The sequence below is a fragment of the Sprattus sprattus genome (assembly GCF_963457725.1).
Source record: "Sprattus sprattus genome assembly, chromosome: 3".
Lineage (NCBI taxonomy): Eukaryota > Metazoa > Chordata > Actinopteri > Clupeiformes > Clupeidae > Sprattus > Sprattus sprattus.
Window position 1 is genome coordinate 52321998 of NC_137922.1, and position 19935 is coordinate 52341932.

General features: G+C 48.0%; 1 protein-coding gene across 1 annotated transcript in view; it reads left to right on the forward strand.

Annotated features, from left to right (window-relative positions):
* Positions 1 to 19935, forward strand: part of grip1 (glutamate receptor interacting protein 1) — a 199734-nt gene that overhangs the window by 133830 nt on the left and 45969 nt on the right. Inside the window, exons 8-10 of the mRNA XM_080835056.1 lie at positions 2676 to 2823; positions 3926 to 4095; positions 13596 to 13745. Coding sequence (XP_080691182.1) covers positions 2676 to 2823; positions 3926 to 4095; positions 13596 to 13745 — 468 coding nt within the window. The remainder of the gene's footprint in view (positions 1 to 2675; positions 2824 to 3925; positions 4096 to 13595; positions 13746 to 19935) is intronic.

A 19935-nucleotide genomic window follows, 5' to 3' on the forward strand; every position in this document is an offset into this window, starting at 1 on the left:
GTGTGTGTGTGCATTTGTGTCCGTGCGTGTGCATGTGGCTTTTGTGTGTGTGTATTGTTTTGTACAAGGGTGTGTGTATGAGTTTGTGTGTGTGTGTGTGTGCTCATCTATGTGGGTCTGTGTATGTGTTAAGACATCTGTGTATGAGTTTGTGTCTGTACAAGGACACAATGTGTGTGTGTGTGTGTGTGTGTGTGTGTGTGTGTGTGTGTGTGTGTGTGTGTGTGTGTGTGTGTGTGTGTGTGTGTGTGTGTGTGTGTGTGTGTGTTTGTGTGTGTGTGATGAGATGAGAGAACACCAGAAAATGAAAAGAAGATTTACAGCTTGATAGAATAGAACAGGGGGCGAGATCTTTGAAGCCTTTGCTGGGCTGTGATCCGGAAGTAATTACTTTGTTCCCTGCTGAGGGCAGAACACACACACACACACACACACACACACATTACACACACACACACACATTGCACACACACACACACACACACACACACACGTACACACACACACACACACACACCTACACACACACACACACACACACACACACACACACACACACACACACACACACACATACATACACACACACACACACACACACACACACACACACACACACTCACACTCACACACAGTGTCTGTGTCTCTGCGCCATCATCACAGGGGAATTTCTCCAAGTTGCATTCTGCCAGAGAGAAGCAGAGGAGACTAAAAAAAACCTGACTCAATGATTTTTCTTTCCAGATACAAACAGCCAGTACTCTCTTTACTCCATTTATTTCAATTACATCCGAGTCCTTTTAACTGAGGGTCTGAGATAAACACCAAATACACAGCAAATCAAATTAGGCAGCGTGGACAGCTCACTTGATGCTAAGAACAGAACGCATAGAGATGTCTGCAGATGAAATCAAACTCTATTGGGCTGATTTGATCTTAATGGTCCCTGGAAGATCTTATTACAATAATCTTTGCTTGCATAAGTGGTGCAATTAAGGGGAAATAGGTCCACAGAAGGGAGAGATGCGGTAGCAGGGGGAAACAGGGGACGAGGTAGCCTTGGTTTTCTAACGCGTCTTTCGTTCTTTCTTTCTTTTTTTCTCTCCTTTTTTTTAAAACTTTTTTATCATCTGATATTCGATTATTACGCTCTCCCTCCAGCGATCACTGTGCTTTTCTTTTATTTCCTTTTTCTTTTTTCGTACTCCCACCTCCTCGTTCTCTCCCTCCCCTGTTTCTGTTCCTCCCTCTTTCTAAGCCTTGCTGTCTTTATTGTGTCTTTATTCTCAGTCAAGTCAGGCTCAGAAATAAAGGCACACCCACGTCGATGAACATCACCTAAACTTAGAGAGGGACTTAGAGAGAATGAAGAGGAGATAGGGTGGGAGGGAGGGAGGGAGAGAAGGAGAAGGAGAGAGAGGGATGAATGGAGAGAGAGGGACTCGGGCTAGGGATTAGGGGAGGTGGAAAGAAAAGGTTTGACAGGGAGAGGAAAGGGCGAGTGTTAGATGACATCCACTCTTCCCATGATGCTGTCCTTCCCCTTCCTGTCACTCTCTGACTGCTCATTCCACTGTGATGCCTCATAGTTGTGTGTGTGTGTGTGTGTGTGTGAAAACACACCGGCAACACACTCTTAACTCTCAGATGAACAACCCATGCTGATTCGGCAAGAGGCGTGGAAGCCCTGTGGCCTAATTGCAGGCAGTCGCATTCGATCTGATTCGATTTCCATTGCTGGGCTGTGAAACTGCCTCTGCCTCTGCTGCTGCCTCTGCTGCCTCTGCCTCTGCTGCTGCTTGGAAAGCAGCGACTTCCTCCTCACGCAGCATATGTCTGCCATGCCTGGGAGCGGGGATCTCATCAATGCTCAGCAGCACAGGGATTTCTCTCCAAAACGCCCCCTCTCTCTGGCTCGCTCAGCGCCAGCCAGCTCTGTGTGTGTGTGTGTGTGTGTGTGTGTTTCTGTTTGTGTGTGTATTTCTGTGTGTGTGTGTGTGTGTGTGTATTTGTATCTCTGTGTGTTTCTGTGGGTGGATGTGTGTTTCTGTATATGTGTGTGTGTTTCTGTATACGTGTGTGGGGCTGTGTGTGTGTGTGTGTGTGTGTGTGTGTGTGTGTGTGTGTGTGTGTGTGTGTGTGTGTGTGTGTGTGTGTGTGTGTGTGTGTGTGTGTGTGTGTGTGTGTGTGTGTGTGTGTGTGTGTGTGTGTGTGTGTGTGTGTGTATGTAGGTGTGTGTGTGTGTGTGTGTGTGTGTCTGACTGTTTGGTCAGGTCGTCAGCCTATTTTTCCTTGTAATACGCTCTCTGAGAACAGAAATATGGTGCTGTTCTTCATGGTACTGCCCTATAACACACACACACACACCCCAAAAAGACATATGGAGTAATAAGGCTTTTAGTGCTGGCTCTAACATAGCAATGCAAAGCAATTACCTCCAGTAGGCCAGTTCCATGGCCCGGGAGGTCACTCTATTCACCCTAATGTGTGCTTTAATGTGTAGGTGTGTGTGTGTAGGTGTGTGTGTGTGTGTGTGTGTTTGTGTGGGAAGATCTCTGCAGAGATGTAATTCCATCCTCTGCCTCTGTCACATCTGTGTGTAATGTTTGTCCCTCTCTGTTTTTCTCTGTGTACCTCACACATACACACACACACACACACACACACACACACAGAGTCTGTGGCCTTGGCAACGGGCCCACTCCTGGTGGAGGTAGCGAAGACAATGGGCTCCAGTCTGGGCGTGGCCCTCTCCACCTCCATGTACTGCAACAAGCAGGTCATCATCATCGACAAGGTCAAGCCCGCCAGCATCGCCGACAGGTAACACCACCCGCCGCACTCCTCACCTGCTCGTCCAATCCCAGGCCACTAGGTTTAGAGGGGGGGGGAGGGGGAGGTCATACATTTTGGCGGAAAAATGAAGTGAAGTGCCACCTCCACAAATGCAACGAAGCAGCCAGCGTGCCTTGGAGTGAGGGGGAAAAAGCTGAAAGTTCAGCATGATCAGTGTGAGGCACTAATTAGAGAAAGTCAATACGTCATGTTAATGAAGGCGGCGACGGGAGGGGTGAAACAGCTGGAGCCAGAGCATAGAGAGATAGCACACTGCTCACTGGGATGGGTTCAGAGAGAGACACACTGCTCACTGGGATGGGTTCAGAGAGAGACACTCTGCTCACTGGGATGGGTTATGAGAGAGACACTCTGCTCATAGGCAGCCATGGGATGGGTTCAGAGAGAGACACTCTGCCCATAGGCAGCCATGGGATGGGTTCAGAGAGAGACACTCTGCTCACTGGGATGGGTTATGAGAGAGACACACTGCTCACTGGGATGGGTTATGAGAGAGACACTCTGCTCATAGGCAGCCATGGGATGGGATGGGTTCAGAGAGAGACACTCTGCTCATAGGCAGCCATGGGATGGGTTCAGAGAGAGACACTCTGCTCATAGGCAGCCATGGGATGGGTTTAGAGAGAGACACTCTGCTCATAGGCAGCCATGGGATGGGTTTAGAGAGAGACACTCTGCTCATAGGCAGACATGGACCTGGGATGGGTTTAGAATACTTTTAGATGTTTCTAACCAGCCAATCACAACTTGCCATCTAAGATGGTTATTCACTTCACAGATGCTATATGGCTGAACAAGTCTATATGAAGAGAACAGAGGCGTGTGTACATTATGTATAATAACAAAGGGGATGGATAAATGTGTCGATCAGTGGTGTGTATTATAGCAGTGCTGCCAGTAGGGTTGAGTTGACTTAAGACGCACACACACACACACACAATATATCAGTTTCTCACATAAACCTGTGTACCTGTGTATAGGCCATTTATTGGTCAGACAATTTACATCAGAAGTGTGACATCAGTGGAAGTGACAGGAAGTGACATCAGTTGTGTTCTGTTGTGCTCAGGTGCGGGGCGTTGCACGCAGGTGACCATATCCTGTCAGTGGACGGGACCAGCATGGAGTACTGCACTCTGGCCGAGGCCACCCAGCTCCTGGCCAGCGCATGTGAACATGTCAAGATGGAGATCCTCCCCCACCACCAGACCAGACTGGCCCTCAAGGGCCCGGAGCATGGTACATACACACATCACACACACACACACATGACACACACACTCAGTCAAGATGGCTACCCTAACTCTCCAGCAGACCAGACTGGCCCTCAAGGGCCCAGAGCATGGTACATCATCCATGACACACAGAGGTTTTTCTATCAGAAACAAACAAAGATAACACACCCTACAATTCTGAACTCAGATTCAGACTCACAGACATACACCCAAAGACATTAACACACTCACACACTTACAAATCCCCCCCCCACACACACATACTAACATTTGAAATATGATCTGAATCTGTAAACGCACACACACATACACAAACACACTCTCATTCTGAGATAGCAGTGAAGAACAAAGGAGCACTCAGAGATAACTGAACAGGAACAGAGGATCATGGGTATCGCACCACTATCTTCCTCCCCCTGACATGTCCAGAGAACCGAAAAACATATCCCAGAACCCCCTCTGAAAGAGGACACCTCTTTATCAGTCCCTGCAACTGTCACGTCTGGTTGCCTTTATCCCTGTGTCTCCGTGTCGCCACCTCAATGGACCAGCCGTCGTCATGGCAAAGTTTACGACGACGATGCCGGCATACCTTCTGTGGGATTCCGGAGATTTCTCTGGCATCTAACGCTTCCCCGACGCGTCTTATCGGCTAAGGGGAGCAATGAGCGATCGGCACGCTGCTCGGGATTATCCTCTGCCAGCGGAAGCGCCCGATAAAACTGAATTTATTTCGCCGCCACGGCAACCAGAGAAAATCAGAGCTGCAGATAATAGGACTGTGTGTGTGTGTGTGTGTGTGTGTGTGTGTGTGTGTGTGTGTGGTTACAGCAGGTCAAGGAGGTATGCAAAAGCACCTGCTCTGTAGTGAATGCATTTGCTTTTGTACCAGTCAAATTCAGGATTAATATGTTTTAAGATATGAGAGATAACTGTACCTCAGAAGGGCAATCAGAGTCCACAGGAATGTGAGCAGAAAGGCTTCTGTCTGTGAGTGTGTGAAGCCTCAATAAGTCAGGTTGCTGTAGTACAGTGTGTGTGTGTGTGTGTGTGTGTGTGTGTCCTCTTCAGATACTCTGTGATATATTGGCACATAATAAAGTGCTCTGTCATTATCCCATTCTGGAGAGCGTGTTCTCGCGTCGAGGCAGATGCACGTACGTTAGAGACCTAGCACACACAGCGACTCAGCACGCCGGGCCTTTTCATTTCCGTTAAATCTACAGCTGATCGAGTAATCAATGCGTGTCACCCGCCATCTCATCATAATTTGCGGTGCCCTCACTGAACTCTATCATTCAGTCGCGGGCACAATTATATGAAATTACAGAACCGCTGACCGACATTAAAGGGAATCAAAAGTTTAGCTATTAGGGAATAGATAGTCTTGCTAATAAGGTGTTATCAAACGGAGAGATAATACAGGGCGGTAATTCTACACCACTCCAAAAAATTACCCCATACTCTAAAGCGATAGTGTAGCAGGCTTGTGAACGTAGAGAAGTGAAAAGCCGATAGAAAGACCCAAATAGACCGACAAAAGTAAAGGTTGCTTTAAACATGGCAGTAAAACTGGTGCTCAGAATACTGATCCATTATTTCTGGGAGTTTCTCCTATTCTCACATATAATGCACTGATTTACACATTGTCAGTCACATCACGCACACACACGTGCGCACGCACATACACATGTGTGTGTGTGTGTGTGTGTGTGTGTGTGTGTGTGTAAGATGAAGCCTCACTCTCTCCTTCAGCTGGAGGAAATGCCCTCTTCTTTGAGTCTCCTCACACACATACTTTAATCTCCTCGAGGACACTGAGACACGGAACCCAAAGATTCTCTCCTCTCTCATGCGCTTTCCCTCGTTCACCCTCTCCTTCTCTCTTCCTCTCTTTCTCCGCTCTTCTTTTCCTCATCTCTCCTTCCTACTGCTCTCCTGATCACCGCTTCTCTGGTTTTCTCCTCTTGTCTTCTTTTCTCTTCTCTCCTCCTTTCCTTCCCTCTCCTCCTATCCTGTCCTTCTCTGACCTCTGGGTCTTCATCATCTCTCCTGTTCTTTCCTTTTTCCCTTCTTTTCTTCCCTCCACCTCTCTCTTTCCCTCTTCTCTTGGCCTTCTTCTCTGCTGCTCTACTGCTGACGTTCATGCTGAGCGTTCAATAGTGGTGCCGGCACAAAGGCGTGTCTAAATATATCCAGCAGCAATATCGGAGGGAAGAGTGGAGCTGAGACCACACACACACACACACACACACATATACACACCCACAGCCACACACATATACGCACACATGCACACGCACGCACACACACACACACACACACACACACACACACACACACACACACACACACACACATACACTGACATGACACACTCCATTGAACTCATACACACAGCACTCTCTATTTTTATCTCTTTCTACCTCTCTTTCTCTCTCACACACTCACACACACACACACACACACACACACACACGCACACACATACACTGACATGACACACTCCATTGAACTCATACACACAGCACTCTCTCTTTTTTTTCTCTCTTTCTACCTCTCTTTCTCTCTCTCACACACACACACACACACACACACACACACACACACACACACACACACACGCGCGCACGCACACACACACACACACATACACTGACATGACACACTGAACTTATATACACAGCACCCTCTCTTTCTACCGCTTTCTCTCTCTCACACACACACATACACTGACATGACACACTCCATTGAACTCATACACACAGCACCCTCTCTTTCTCTCGCTCTCTACCTCTCTTTCTCTGTCACACACACACACACACACACACACACACACACACACACACACATATACTGACATGACACTCCATTGAACTCATACACACAGCACCCTCTCTTTCTCTCTCTCTCTACCTCTCTTTCTCACACACACACACACACACACACATATACACACAAACACAGGTGAGACATGTTGCATCCTCGCCCTACCTGAAGAGAAAAGTGACATTCTACTACCTGCAGCACGCACTTTCTCCACTGAAGCCCAGTGTGTTTGAGTGTGTGTGTGTGTGTGTGTGTGTGTGTGTGGGGGGATGTGCGTGTGCGTGTGCGTGTGCGTGCGTGTGTGTGTGTGTGTGTGTGTGTGTGTGTGTGTGTGTGTTACTGTGAGAGAGATAGAGACACACACACACATAGACAATCCATTTGTCTAAGCGTGTTGTTGTGGATCAGAGGACCAGTGGTATTGTCTCTCCCGCTGAGAGACCAGGAGGAGTGCACCCCTGATGAGTGGAGTCCCAGCATGCACAGGGACTCTCTCCGGTCCTCAGATCCTGGTGTTGGGTGTTAGCTGGGGTAGAGCTGTGTGTCTATGTCTATGTTTGTGTTGGTGTGTGTGAAGGAAATCACTTGAGTGGGTGTGAATGCACACATGTACATGCGTGCATGTGTGTGTGTGTGTGTGTACACCACCCAGCTCATCACCCTGCCTCTGTGTTTCCCTCTCTCTCTCCTCCCCCTCCCCCCCCTCCTTCTCTCCTCCCCCTCTCTGCTGCCCTGTCCTCTCCCCCGGGGCAGTTAAGGTCCAGCGGAGCACGCGGACGCTTCCCTGGGAGTCCAGCGCCAACAACAACAGCAACTTCCTCCCCTACCAGCACTATAACACCTACCACCCCGACCAGTCCCGGAGCAATGCCAAGCAGCAGAAATCTTCTCCCAACAACCCCCGTAAATGCTCCTCTTCCTCTACTCTCCTCCGTCAACTGCTCCCTCTTTCTCCTCAGTCCTCTCCCTCCTCCTCTTTTCTCCTCTCCTCTCCTCATTCTTTTCTCCTGCTCTTCTTTTCTGTCCCTCCCTCTTACTCCTATTATTTTCTCCTCTTTTTTCTCCTCTCTTCCATCTTTCTCCCCTCTTCTCAAGCTGCTCTCACATGGCGTTTCTTCTCCCTCCACCTGCTCCCCTCTTCTCTTCTCTTCTCTTCTCTTCTCTTCTCTTCTCTTCTCTTCTCTTCTCTTCTCTTCTTTTCTCTTCTCTTCTCTTCTCTTCTCTCTTCTTTCCTTCCTTGTACTCTCTTCTCCTCCATCATCTTCTTCTGCTGTCGCATCACAACCCTTGTCCTCTCTTATCCATCCCAACTCTGCGTCTGCCTTGTTCTCTTCATCATCCTCTTCTTCCTCTTCCTCTCCCCATCTTCACACTCCCCTCCTCCTCCCCCTCCTCCATCTTCTCACATCATCTCCTCCTTCCATCTTCCTCCCTTTCTCTCTCCTCCTGATTCGTAGTGGTGTGTAGTGTGTGGCTTGCATTTCTGCTTTTTTACTCCTGGGCTCTCTTTCTCTCATTCTCCTTGTCTCTCTCTCTTCCTCTCTATGTCTTTGTCTATCTCACTCTCTATCTCTCTCTCTCTCCCTGTTTTTTCTCTCTCTCTCTCTCTCTCTGTCTCTTCCTCTTTATATCTTTGTCTATCTCGGTCTCTATCTCTATCTCTCTGTCTTTTCTCTCTCTGTCTCTCTCTCTCTCTCTCTCTCTCTCTCTCTCTCTCTCTCTCTCTCAGAGCAGAAAAATAGAGCAAAACTTAAGTTGGCCTTGGCTCTGGCTTTGTCCCTGAAACACACAGATTACCCACAGCTGCCTCAGGATATCAAATTAGTTATTCATTTATTTATTTTTGTTTGTTTATCTATTTATGTTTGTGAGTTTGTGTGTTTTTGTATTCAAGCCATTGAATTCATTATGCGATGGCGGTGGGCGTAGAAGAGCAAGCACATCTCTCTCTCTCTCTCTCTCTCTCTCTCTCTCTCTCTCTCTCTCTCTCTCTCTCTCTCTCTCTCTCTCTCTCTTTCTGCCTCTCTGCCTCTCCCAGGGCGAACATGCAGGGAGGCGAAGCAGAGCAAAGCAGAGAGCCAGGCGGGAATTTTTGTCTTTTCTTTTTAAAGAAATGGACGGGCGTCCTCACCATCTCCTGGCCAAAGCGCTGCTCGCTCCCCCATAACTGATCGTATTTGCGGAGCTGTGCTCCGCTTCGCGAAGCCCGTTCACAGGGGAGAGAGAGGGGGAGACTGAGAGAGGGCGTTAGCGGTTAGCGCAGGAAATGGTAACATGGCCAATGGCCTCTGTGACACCTGTGAACAACATCCACAGCCCCAGAGAAAAAGGTGTCTGTCAGCCACAAGGTTTTATTTAACCCTGCTAATGACAGTCTTTTTCACATGTGTGGGGGGGGGGGGGGGGGGGGGGGGGGGGGGGGGGATTTGTCACCAGAAGAGAGAAGTGAAATCTTTGCAAGCCATGTGTTGTGCATGACCGGATTATAGAGACACACACACCCAGTAGAGAGATGGTCAATGGCACCCAGACTTGAGTTAAACTCTCCCTTCTCAGCCAGGCCCTGTTTCTAAACAAAAAACCTAAATCAGCAATCATGCCTCATCCTTGGAAAAGTTCCAGATGCAGTTCTCCTGAAAGATCTTGAATGGAACACCACAGGCTGTTCTTCTGAGAGATCTTGAATAGAACACCATGCACGGTTTTCCTAAAAGATCTTGAATAGAACACCACGTGCTGTTCTCCTAAGAGATCTTGAATAGAACACCATGGGCTGTTCTCCTAAGAGATCTTGAATAGAACACCATGGGCTGTTCTCCTAAGAGATCTTGAATAGAACACCATGGGCTGTTCTCCTAAGAGATCTTGAATAGAACACCATGGGCTGTTCTCCTAAGAGATCTTGAATAGAACACCATGGGCTGTTCTCCTAAGAGATCTTGAATAGAACACCATGGGCTGTACTCCTAAGAGATCTTGAATAGAACACCATGGGCTGTTCTCCTAAGAGATCTTGAATAGAACACCATGGGCTGTTCTCCTAAGAGATCTTGAATAGAACACCATGGGCTGTTCTCCTAAGAGATCTTGAATAGAACACCATGGGCTGTTCTCCTAAGAGATCTTGAATAGAACACCATGGGCTGTTCTCCTAAGAGATCTTGAATAGAACACCATGGGCTGTTCTCCTAAGAGATCTTGAACAGAACACTGTTGTTTTAAAAGATCCCTGTCTGACACAGTGTCCCTTTTCCCTCTAAATCCACAGGGTTTGCCATTGCTCTCTAGTCTGCTTAGTGTCATTATAGGTCACTCACGTGTGTAGGCCTGGCTCTGTCACAGTGAGTCGATTCCGGCCTCTTCCATTAAGGCTCTGCGGCTCCACTGAGGAATCCGTCTGCTCCCTATTCGCTCCTGCTGCGTGTACACCTCCTCTCGGAGTCTGTCTGCTCCCCACGTGCTCCTGCTGTGTGCACACCTCCTCTCTGAGTCTGTGGCTGTCGATGGCATTCGATCGCCCCACCTCCAGTTCCCATAATGCTCTAGTCAGGATGGACACACCACAGGACAGAGAGTTAAACAAGTGCAGGTGTTCAGCCCTCTTTTTTTTTCATTTTTGTGTCTCTGTAATTCTGCCTCATTCTTTCTATCCCTCTCTCGCTCTCTCTCTCCCACTCTCTCCTTCTAGCTTCCCTAGTTACAAAGTTGTCAGGGTTTGAAAGGTCAGCCATAATGGCATTGTGTTGTCATGCATTCGCCTAGCAGGCTTTGCTTATTAGTGCGGAACACCTGTGCAGATTCCAGAAAGGTGAGGGAACCTCTATTTCCCAAGCCTGAAAAAGTCTAGAATGTTCCCCTCCATCCCCTTTTCCTGGTAAGGTCAGAGCAGAAAGCATTTCCCAATCCTGCTGTACGCCGGCATGTGTTGAACACCCATTAACTGGGGCCAGTCCTACCGTTTCTATTCATGTAATGAGGGTCATTTCTAGATAATTGTGGTCATTTGTATTGATTAGTGCAGGCCAATCTGGTGAGTTAGGGCAGAGCAGTACCCTGCAATGCAGCAGCTTATCAATTCCATCAAGCCACCATGACGAGGACAACACAGCGATCGAAAGACAGACAGACAGACAGACAGACAGACAGACAGACAGACAGACAGACAGACAGACAGACAGACAGACAGACAGACAGACAGACAGACAGACAGACAGACAGACAGACAGAGTCGTGTGTGGTGCTTTGGGTCAAGAGTAGCAAGAATGGGAAACACTACACCCGGGCAACAAGAGAGAGAAATAAATAAATAAATACAGAGAGAAAGAGAGAACGCAGTGGAGCTAGCCTGCTGGTGTGTATCCTCTGGACCTATAAATTCCCATCCTGTCCCAATGGTACTATTGATCTCTCTCTCTGTATCTCAAGGACAACAGCTAGACCAGCTACAGGAGCTCTCAACTCAAGCCTCCTCTCATTCTCTATTCTCTCTCTATCTCTCTCGCTCTCCTTCCCTTTCTGCCTCTCTCTGGGTTTGTCTTTCTCCTCTCCATCTGTATGTCTCACTCTGTCTCTCACTCTACTCTCTGTTCTCCCTCTCTTTCTCTCTCTTTGTTGTCGTCCGCTTGAATGGCAGAGAGAGAGGTCACGTCCGACGGCTTCACTCACTGCCAATTCCCTCATAATTCACTCTGGATCCATCCACCGGTGCCTCTCAATCATTGGCCTTTTATCTCTTTCCTCTGTCTCGCTCTGTCGCTCAGTGTTTCAGACTTCATTTTCTCTCTCTCTTTCTCTCTTTCTCTCTCCCTCTCTCTTTTGCTCTCTGTCTCCCTCTCTCTCTCTCCCTTTCTCTCTCTCTCTCCCTCTCTCTCTCTCCCTCCCTCCCTCTCTTTCTCTCTCTCTCTCCCTCTCTCTTTCTCTTTCTCTCTATCTCTCCCTATCTCTCTCTCTCTCTCTCTCTCTTACCCTCTCTTTCTCAAGCTCCGTGACGGAACATTAGTGCCTTTTTTTTCTGTCCTCCCTCTCTTTTGGTTTTATCCTCTATTAAGTCTGAGGGCTTTGGGGCTCTAATGTTCTCTTTCACAAGTAAAAACCACTTAAGGAGTGTTTTTCTTCTTCTTCTTCTTCTTCTTCTTCTTCTTCTTCCTCCTCTTCTTCTTCTTCTCCTCGTTAACCAGTTTGATCACTTAATATTTTGCACACAGACAAAGCCAATTAGCCAGGTCTGTATCTCCAGCCGGCCTTATTCAATTAGCCCATGAATCTTTTAGTGGGCGGGAGACAGATGCGCTCGCGGATGCAGCCCCTGCGATCCCATTAGCTGCCTATGAGGGATCAGCCTGTGTTGGTTAGGCTTACAGTCAGTCATAAAGAGAAAGAGAGGGATGGATAGCCAAGCCTGGGAATGTTTACATGGACAGAGAGAGAGAGAGAGAGAGAAAGCGAGAGAGAGAGAAAGAGCTCTGTTTCAAAGTGGCGATGCTACCCTCTCTAATATGTCCTTTCGCACGTGCCCAGTAGCAAGCAAGGGTGCCCAGGCCAAATCAAACACACATTTCAAAGCAGAGCTGTTTTAGGGAGAGCGGGCAGGATTAGCATTCATTTCTGAGTGTTAGTGAGGAGAGAGCGTTTACACAGCCTGATCAAACAGACAGTCACCGGGAGGGAGCTTGTGTGTGTGTGTGTGTGTGTTTGATACCTTGTTCTTGTAATAGATTTTTGGGAGAGAATCAGAGATCAAATGAAACTGTGTTGTAGAATGATCAAAGGTGGGGTTCAAAGGACAGCTGATATAACATCGTATTGCTGTAATCCATATGTAAATTTGTATTTTTTTAATCGTATTAAATAGTAACGTGTAGACAGTCACGTGCAGATATCAGAGACATGGAAAAGAGTTCACAAGTTTCACATGCGTGTGCTTAAAATGGGTTGCTATCTGGAGGTGACATTTTGCCCCACACACCTGCTGTTGCTGAACTCTTTTTCTGTCTGTCCCTCTCTTCTTTCCTCCCTCACTTTTACACACACACACACACACACACTCCATCTCTCTCTCACACACCCACGCTCACACCCACACTCTGTCTACTCTTCTCAATTCCGATCTCTTTCCATCTGTTTCTCCCCTGCTTTCTCCCTCTCATTTTCTGTCTTTCCTGCACTCTATGTAACTGTCTCTCTCTCTCTCTCATTTTCTGTCTTTCCTGCACTCTATGTAACTGTCTCTCTCTCTCATTTTCTGTCTTTCCTGCACTCTATGTAACTGTCTCTCTCTCTCTCTCTCATTTCCTGTCTTTCCTGCACTCTATGTAACATTCTCTCTCTCTCTCTCTCTCATTTTCTGTCTTTCCTGCACTCTATGTAACTGTCTCTCTCTCTCTCTCTCATTTTCTGTCTTTCCTGCACTCTATGTAACTGTCTCTCTCTCTCTCTCTCATTTTCTGTCTTTCCTGCACTCTATGTAACTGTCTCTCTCTCTCTCTCTCATTTTCTGTCTTTCCTGCACTCTATGTAACTGTCTCTCTCTCTCTCTCATTTCCTGTCTTTCCTGCACTCTATGTAACATTCTCTCTCTCTCTCTCCTTCTCTCTCTCTCACCCCTACGACCCCCTCCCTCCTCTGTCTCTGTCTCTCTCTCGTCTCACCCCTCTCTCTGTCTCTCTCCCTCTGCAGCTCTGGGCTCGTCTTTCTCCCCCGGCTCCATGAGCGCGTACAGCCTGAGCTCCCTCAACATGAGCACGCTGCCCCGCAACATGTACCCCACCAGCCCCCGCGGCACCATGATGAGGAGGAAGCTCAAGAAGAAGGACTACAAGAGCTCCTGTGAGTCAGCGCGCCTTATCTCTACACACACACACACACACACACACGCACGAGATGCACATTTACCATACACACACACACACACACACACACACACACACACACACACACACACACATGCACAAGACGCACATACACCATACGCACACACACACCATACATACACACACACACATACACACATACACACACATACACACACACACACCATACATACACACACATACACACACACACCATACACACACACACTGCACACACACACACACACACCATACATACACACACATACACACACATACACCATACACACACCACACACACACACACAAACACACTGCACCACACACACACATACCATACACACACACACACACACACACACACACACACACACACACACACACACACACACACACATCATACACACTTACCACAAACACAAACACAAACACACACACATCATACACATGCAAACAACACACACACCGAACACACACCACACGCACACACACCACACACACACAACACACACAGCACTCACACACAACACACACACACACAGCACTCACACACCACTCAAACACGTCTCTTATTGTCTGAGTGTGTGGATACACTATGTAGGTGTACATTCACTCATTCATGTGTTCAGACCTAACTCCACACACACACTCTTACACACACACATTCAGTGCATGTATGTCCCTGCAAGTATAATTCTCTCCCCTCCTCTCTTCTCCTCTCCTCTCCCCTCCTCTCCTCTCCTTTCCTCTTATCTCCTCTTCTCTTCTCTTCTCTTCTCTCCTCTATTCTCCTCTCCTCCTCCCTCATCAGCACTGCCAAGACTTCCACCCTCCATTTTTTTAGAAACTTTTCCATTTATGGGAATGGCTGAGGTAAACAAAAATGGCCTATTAGTATTGATTTCCAGCGATGTGCCTCTAATGGATCAGCGGCGCTAGCCGGCTAGTGGCAGAGCACACAGCGGCGCCTGAGTTATCATATCGGTTTTTACAGCTGTTTATGGCTCCACAGGACAGATTGCAGAGCACACACACACACACACACACACTGCTGCTGTGAGTGTGTCAGCCGGTGTTTGTGCCGGGTTTTTGAAATGGTGACGATTATAAACAGGAAGTGATGTGGAAGCCGTAGAGAGAGTGGGGTGTCCCCATCGGTGCGTGCAGAGGGTGGTGGCAGCCAGAGAGTGTCACAAGGGACCGCTGTTATGGCTGACTGGATCAGATTACTGACTGTGGCCCTGATTGGATGCAGATGTGGCCCCCACCTGGCCCTGATTGGGTGCTGATGTGGCCTTTACCTGGCCCCGATTGGGTGCGGATGTGGCCCCTTCCTGGCCCTGATTGGGTGCGGATGTGGCCCTTACCTGGCCCTGATTGGATGAAAATGTGGCCCTGATTGGATGCGGATGTGGCCCTGGACTGTCCCTGATTGGAAGCAGATGAGTGTCCCTGCCTGTGACACTGTGTGCTAAGCCCCCCTACGCTAAACCCAACCCTTCCTCACTCACTCCTACCCCATGCTTCCTGTCGACTGGGAGAGGATTGCAGCCCTATTTTCCATCAGTGAATGTGTGTGTGTGTCTGTGTCTGTGTGTGTGTGTGTGTGTGTGTGTGTGTGTGTGTGCCTGCAAGTGTCAAAGCCTCTGTGTGAGTGTGTGAGTGTGTTTCTGCACCTCTGCCAAGCTCACCTGCAGTGCTGCGCTCCCATTTAGTATTCTGCTGCTGTGCGCCGTGTTGTGGAGCGCGGCGGAGGAAATCACACCTCTGGCTAGCCCGTAATTAGATCCTGAAAGATATTCGGCGTTGTTCACTCGAGCACAGCCGCAGCACCACGTTCCACCCCTGCCTCACATAATTACTCTGTGATGTCATATGTACTGACACGTAAATAAGGGGAATAAGGGGGGGTGGGGGGGGGTGGGGTGTGAGGTGTCTTGACATTTTTGCAAACACGCAAACCGTAAACAAATAGTACAAGGCTGTCAAACTGTCATTTGCTTGGTGCAACACCTCAACACCCCTGATGTTTGTTTGCACGTTTTGAAGCTGGTTTCTCATATTCTGTTCTTAATCAGCTGTTTTGCATTTCTTTTCTGTTTTTCTAAAAAAAATGTCTGTATTGGAGGCTGATTTGCCTGTTCGATCGTGGTTGCTATGGCGCCGCTCGCATGTTGCTGTGCGCAGAGAATGGAGCTTTTGCGTTGATTGAGCTGTAATTTGAGCCTGGGCGCGTTTCGAGTGTTCCCCGTCTGTTCCCGAATCCTCGTTGTAATCGCCGGGGCTTGAGTTGCCAGAAGGCAAACGTCATCGATAAGATATGTCAGATTAACATGGCAGACAGCTGCAAGTCTTCCACACTGTCTCCAGTCCATGACTTCAGTCCGACACACACACACACACACACACAGTGCTAGAAAATGGGATTTATTGATCGGGGGACGTGTCGCGTGGAGCGCAGGACTGGCTGGGTGGTTCCGTTGAAAAACAAACCAGTTGCACAGGGAGCGCCTCACTGACGTCGTAGCGCCACACGCTAGCGCCAGAAACAACAACCAATGAATCTACAACCCATTTCTCCCTCAACACCATGGATTGCACTCCGCTCTATTGGTTATCGGCTTTAATTGAAAAACAAAACACATCCGAGACTCACCTTGTAGTTGGCTTTGATAGGTGATATTTCCAGCAGGGATGACCTGATGGAAACTTGCTGGGTGACATTGCTATTAACCCTTGTCTGAGCCTGGCAGCTGAAGTAAGAGTGCGATAATCTGAAGACTGCATTGACAGTTGAGGAGGAGGAGGAGGAGGAGGAGGAAGAAGAGAGAGGAAGGTCACAGTATCAGCTGAGTGGACACTTCTGAGATTGATTGACAGCGCTGATGTGAGGGACTTTGGTGGCAAAACAGCCCTTGTGGTACATTGACACTCTGTACCTGAAATAAGCTTGCAGAGGACGTGACAATGAGCCTCTCCTAAGCGAGAGAGAGAGAGAGAGAGAGAGAGAGAGTGTGGGGGATTGAAAGAGAAGAATGTCCGTAAAATCCGTAGCTTTAGAGGCCATTAGGATGGGGAGATGTAGTCTGTGTGTGTGTGTGTGTGTGTGTGTGTGTGTGTGTGTGTGTGTGTGTGTGTGTGTGTGTGTGTGTGTGTGTGTGTGTGTGTGTGTGTGTGTGTGGATGGGTGGCTGGCTGACTGCTGCAAAGTCACCTGTCTGTCTGTGTATTTCTGTTGGCAGCAAGGAACTGCAGTCGTCAGCAGCGGGGGGCTAAAACCAGCCAAAAGATTACCTCATCACAGGGGAGCACACCAACACCAATCACCTGACTCCTCTCAACCCAACCTGGTCTCACCCCACCAATCACCTGACTCCTCTTAACCCAACCCAGTCTCACCCCACCTGTCCACCAGCTGGGCTCAGCCATGACCTGACCACTAACGCATGCGTTAACAACCCCCCCAGACACATACAAAACTTCCTCTCTCCCCTCTCCCCTCTCTCTCTCTCTCTCTCTCTCTCTCTCTCTCTCTCTCTCTCTCTCTCTCTCTCTCTCTCTCTCTCTCTTCTCTCTCTCTCTCTCTCTGAACATTCATTAGCATAATGTAATTGTTAGCTAAAGCTAGGGGGAGTAGCAGAGAGGGAGATTCTCTGTGAGGTGTCATTTCAGGTGCTAATAGATGCCCACTGCAGGAAAATCCAATTAAGTGTAAATTGCGCTTCGGAGGAAAAGGGAAAGGTCTCATAGCTGGATCCCTCTGCTGGTTCTGCCCCTTAAGGAAGAGGGAACATAGTCCTTCAGGTCAGCTTCCCCAAAAAGAACTTCAAAGGCCCCCCTCTTCTCTCTTTTTTTTTTCTCTTTCGTTTTTGGAACTAATCCTCTTTCTTAAGATGAAAGTTGTTTTTATTTTTTTGGGGGGGAGGGTATGTGGCGTGTTGATCCCGGCTTTGATAAAGGACAGAGGAATCGCCTCACGGAAAACTGTGGGCAGGGAGAGGAGATTTACAAAAGGCCCCCCCTACATGTGTTCTGGTCTATCTGACTCATCCTTCGATCCCAGGCGAGGCAGGGGCTGCTGATGCCTTCAGTGGGAGATAGAGAGAGACAGAAAGGAAGGGAGAGAGAGGGATGTTTCCACTGTGATTCATTGAGACGGGCACAGAATGAGAGACCCTTCAGGTATACAAACAGCCCATTCTCCCCGCTGTCCCTGCTGCCTTTGAACACCGCGCTGAATGAAACAGTGCACTTCCTGGAAGAGCTCGGGTGAAAAAGCAGCAGCTGGGTTTGTGTAAGGACACATCCTAGGGACAGTGACTAGTAGCCTACTGAGTGCACAGCCCTATTCAGGACTAAGTGGATTTTTTGTGCCAGGTGCAAAAGTTTATTCATGCTCTCCAGCGTGTAGGAATCCATTCCCGATGTGCTCTAACCAGCCGCGACCATTGACAAGAAGACGGTGTAACAAAGTCGAGTCTTTGTTGCGCTGCAAGGACAAGGGGGGGTACACGCAGGAGGCGCACGCAGGAGGTACACGCCGCACAACAGCAGACAAAGTGAAGTGCCAGCACTGCGGCGAAGGCCGGGCAGTACAAAGCAGAGTGGATCCTCAGTAGCACTGTGCCAGTCTGCCTTGTCTAAGCTTTATGCAGGTGTCGGATTAACAGACAGGTGCAAACACCTCAGCTCTGTATAATGCAATAGTGTGGCATCAGACCTACAGTTAGCATTCAGTGTGGTATGTAACAGCTATTGACAAATAGTCTGTATGTAAACTGTACAAGATGAAAACTGAGTATAATAGTGGTAGGACTACAGTGAAAGGGAGGCATGGAGTGTGGGTGTGAATGGTATGTTTGTGTATGGAGGAGTGGACAATGGGATTGCCCGTGATGTGGCCTTGCCTGAAGTTGGTTGCAAGCAGCACTGAGAACTACAAACGAACCAAACCTCTCTTCAGTTCAATTCCGTTTTATTCATTTATATAGCGCCATCGTCTCAAGGCGCTTAATAGAGCTTTGGCCAAGGCCTGAACCTGATTCTGTTCCTATCACTTTAACAGCTAGTGCCTGGAGATACTGGTTCCATCTGATAGCCAATCATGGGCTTCCATCTGATAGCCAATCATGGGCTTCATGGACATGTTACTTGTCGGTTGTAGAATTGATGATATAACCACCGATCTACGTGACAGTTCAGTGACTCTGAATTTGCACTTCTGGTAGCAAAGGGTCTCGCTGTGCTGACTCAGGTTATGTTTGTGTATTGATTGCTTTAATACAGGCTTTCATAGAAGCACACACACACACAAAGACAGTTTCATCCATTAAAGGATGCAACAAAAAAAAAAACATGTATTTGACATATCAATATAATAAACAGTAAACAAGGCAATAAAAACGATGGTAATAACAATGTAATGTAGTTACGTTGAAGGGCAGCTGAGCAGTTGGATCAAAGTAGCTGTAGTCTTGAGTTGCCTGGCAGTTCACAGTGATGTAGAATGGAGTCATGTAGGTCTGTGGAAACACCTGTAGGACATACATTGTATTCATAAATTAGTGTTTAGATTCAAGTCAACTTCAACTTCAGTGCCTCCTATTCTAGATCAGTGGATGTGACAGTTTAATGTTATGGGTTTTGCAGATATCAAAGCATATTGGGTTCTGTAGTCTTTGCACAGATCAGAACAGAACAGTTCTGTGCTCCCATCACCTGTGTGAGAACACAGTAGGGTTCACATCCATGTCCTCAAAATGGCTTTAGAGAGAAGCGTCTGCTAAATGCATGCATAAATGTAATGACTTAGATATATCTCAAGCCACTGATTTATTAAATCAGGTACAGGAATATTCAGCTAATCAAGAGCAGGTAGATGCTTGATTGCCTGATTTAAAGCAGGAAGATTGTCAGATTGTGCCAGTATTGCGGGCTCTGCCGTATTGTCAGTACTGTAATCACGTCTCGTAATCACGCTAGTGTCATGGCCCCCATAGTCGAGTCTTGTTTATTTATACAGCACATTCAGAAAGGACAGAAGTTGAGCCAAAGAGCTGTACAAATTTGGATGGAACGCTACCAACAGTCTGAAGATGAAAAATGCATTAAAACAAGTAGAACGGTCGTCGAGTTTCCAGCAGCACGTCCCCAGTCGTCTCCCTATTC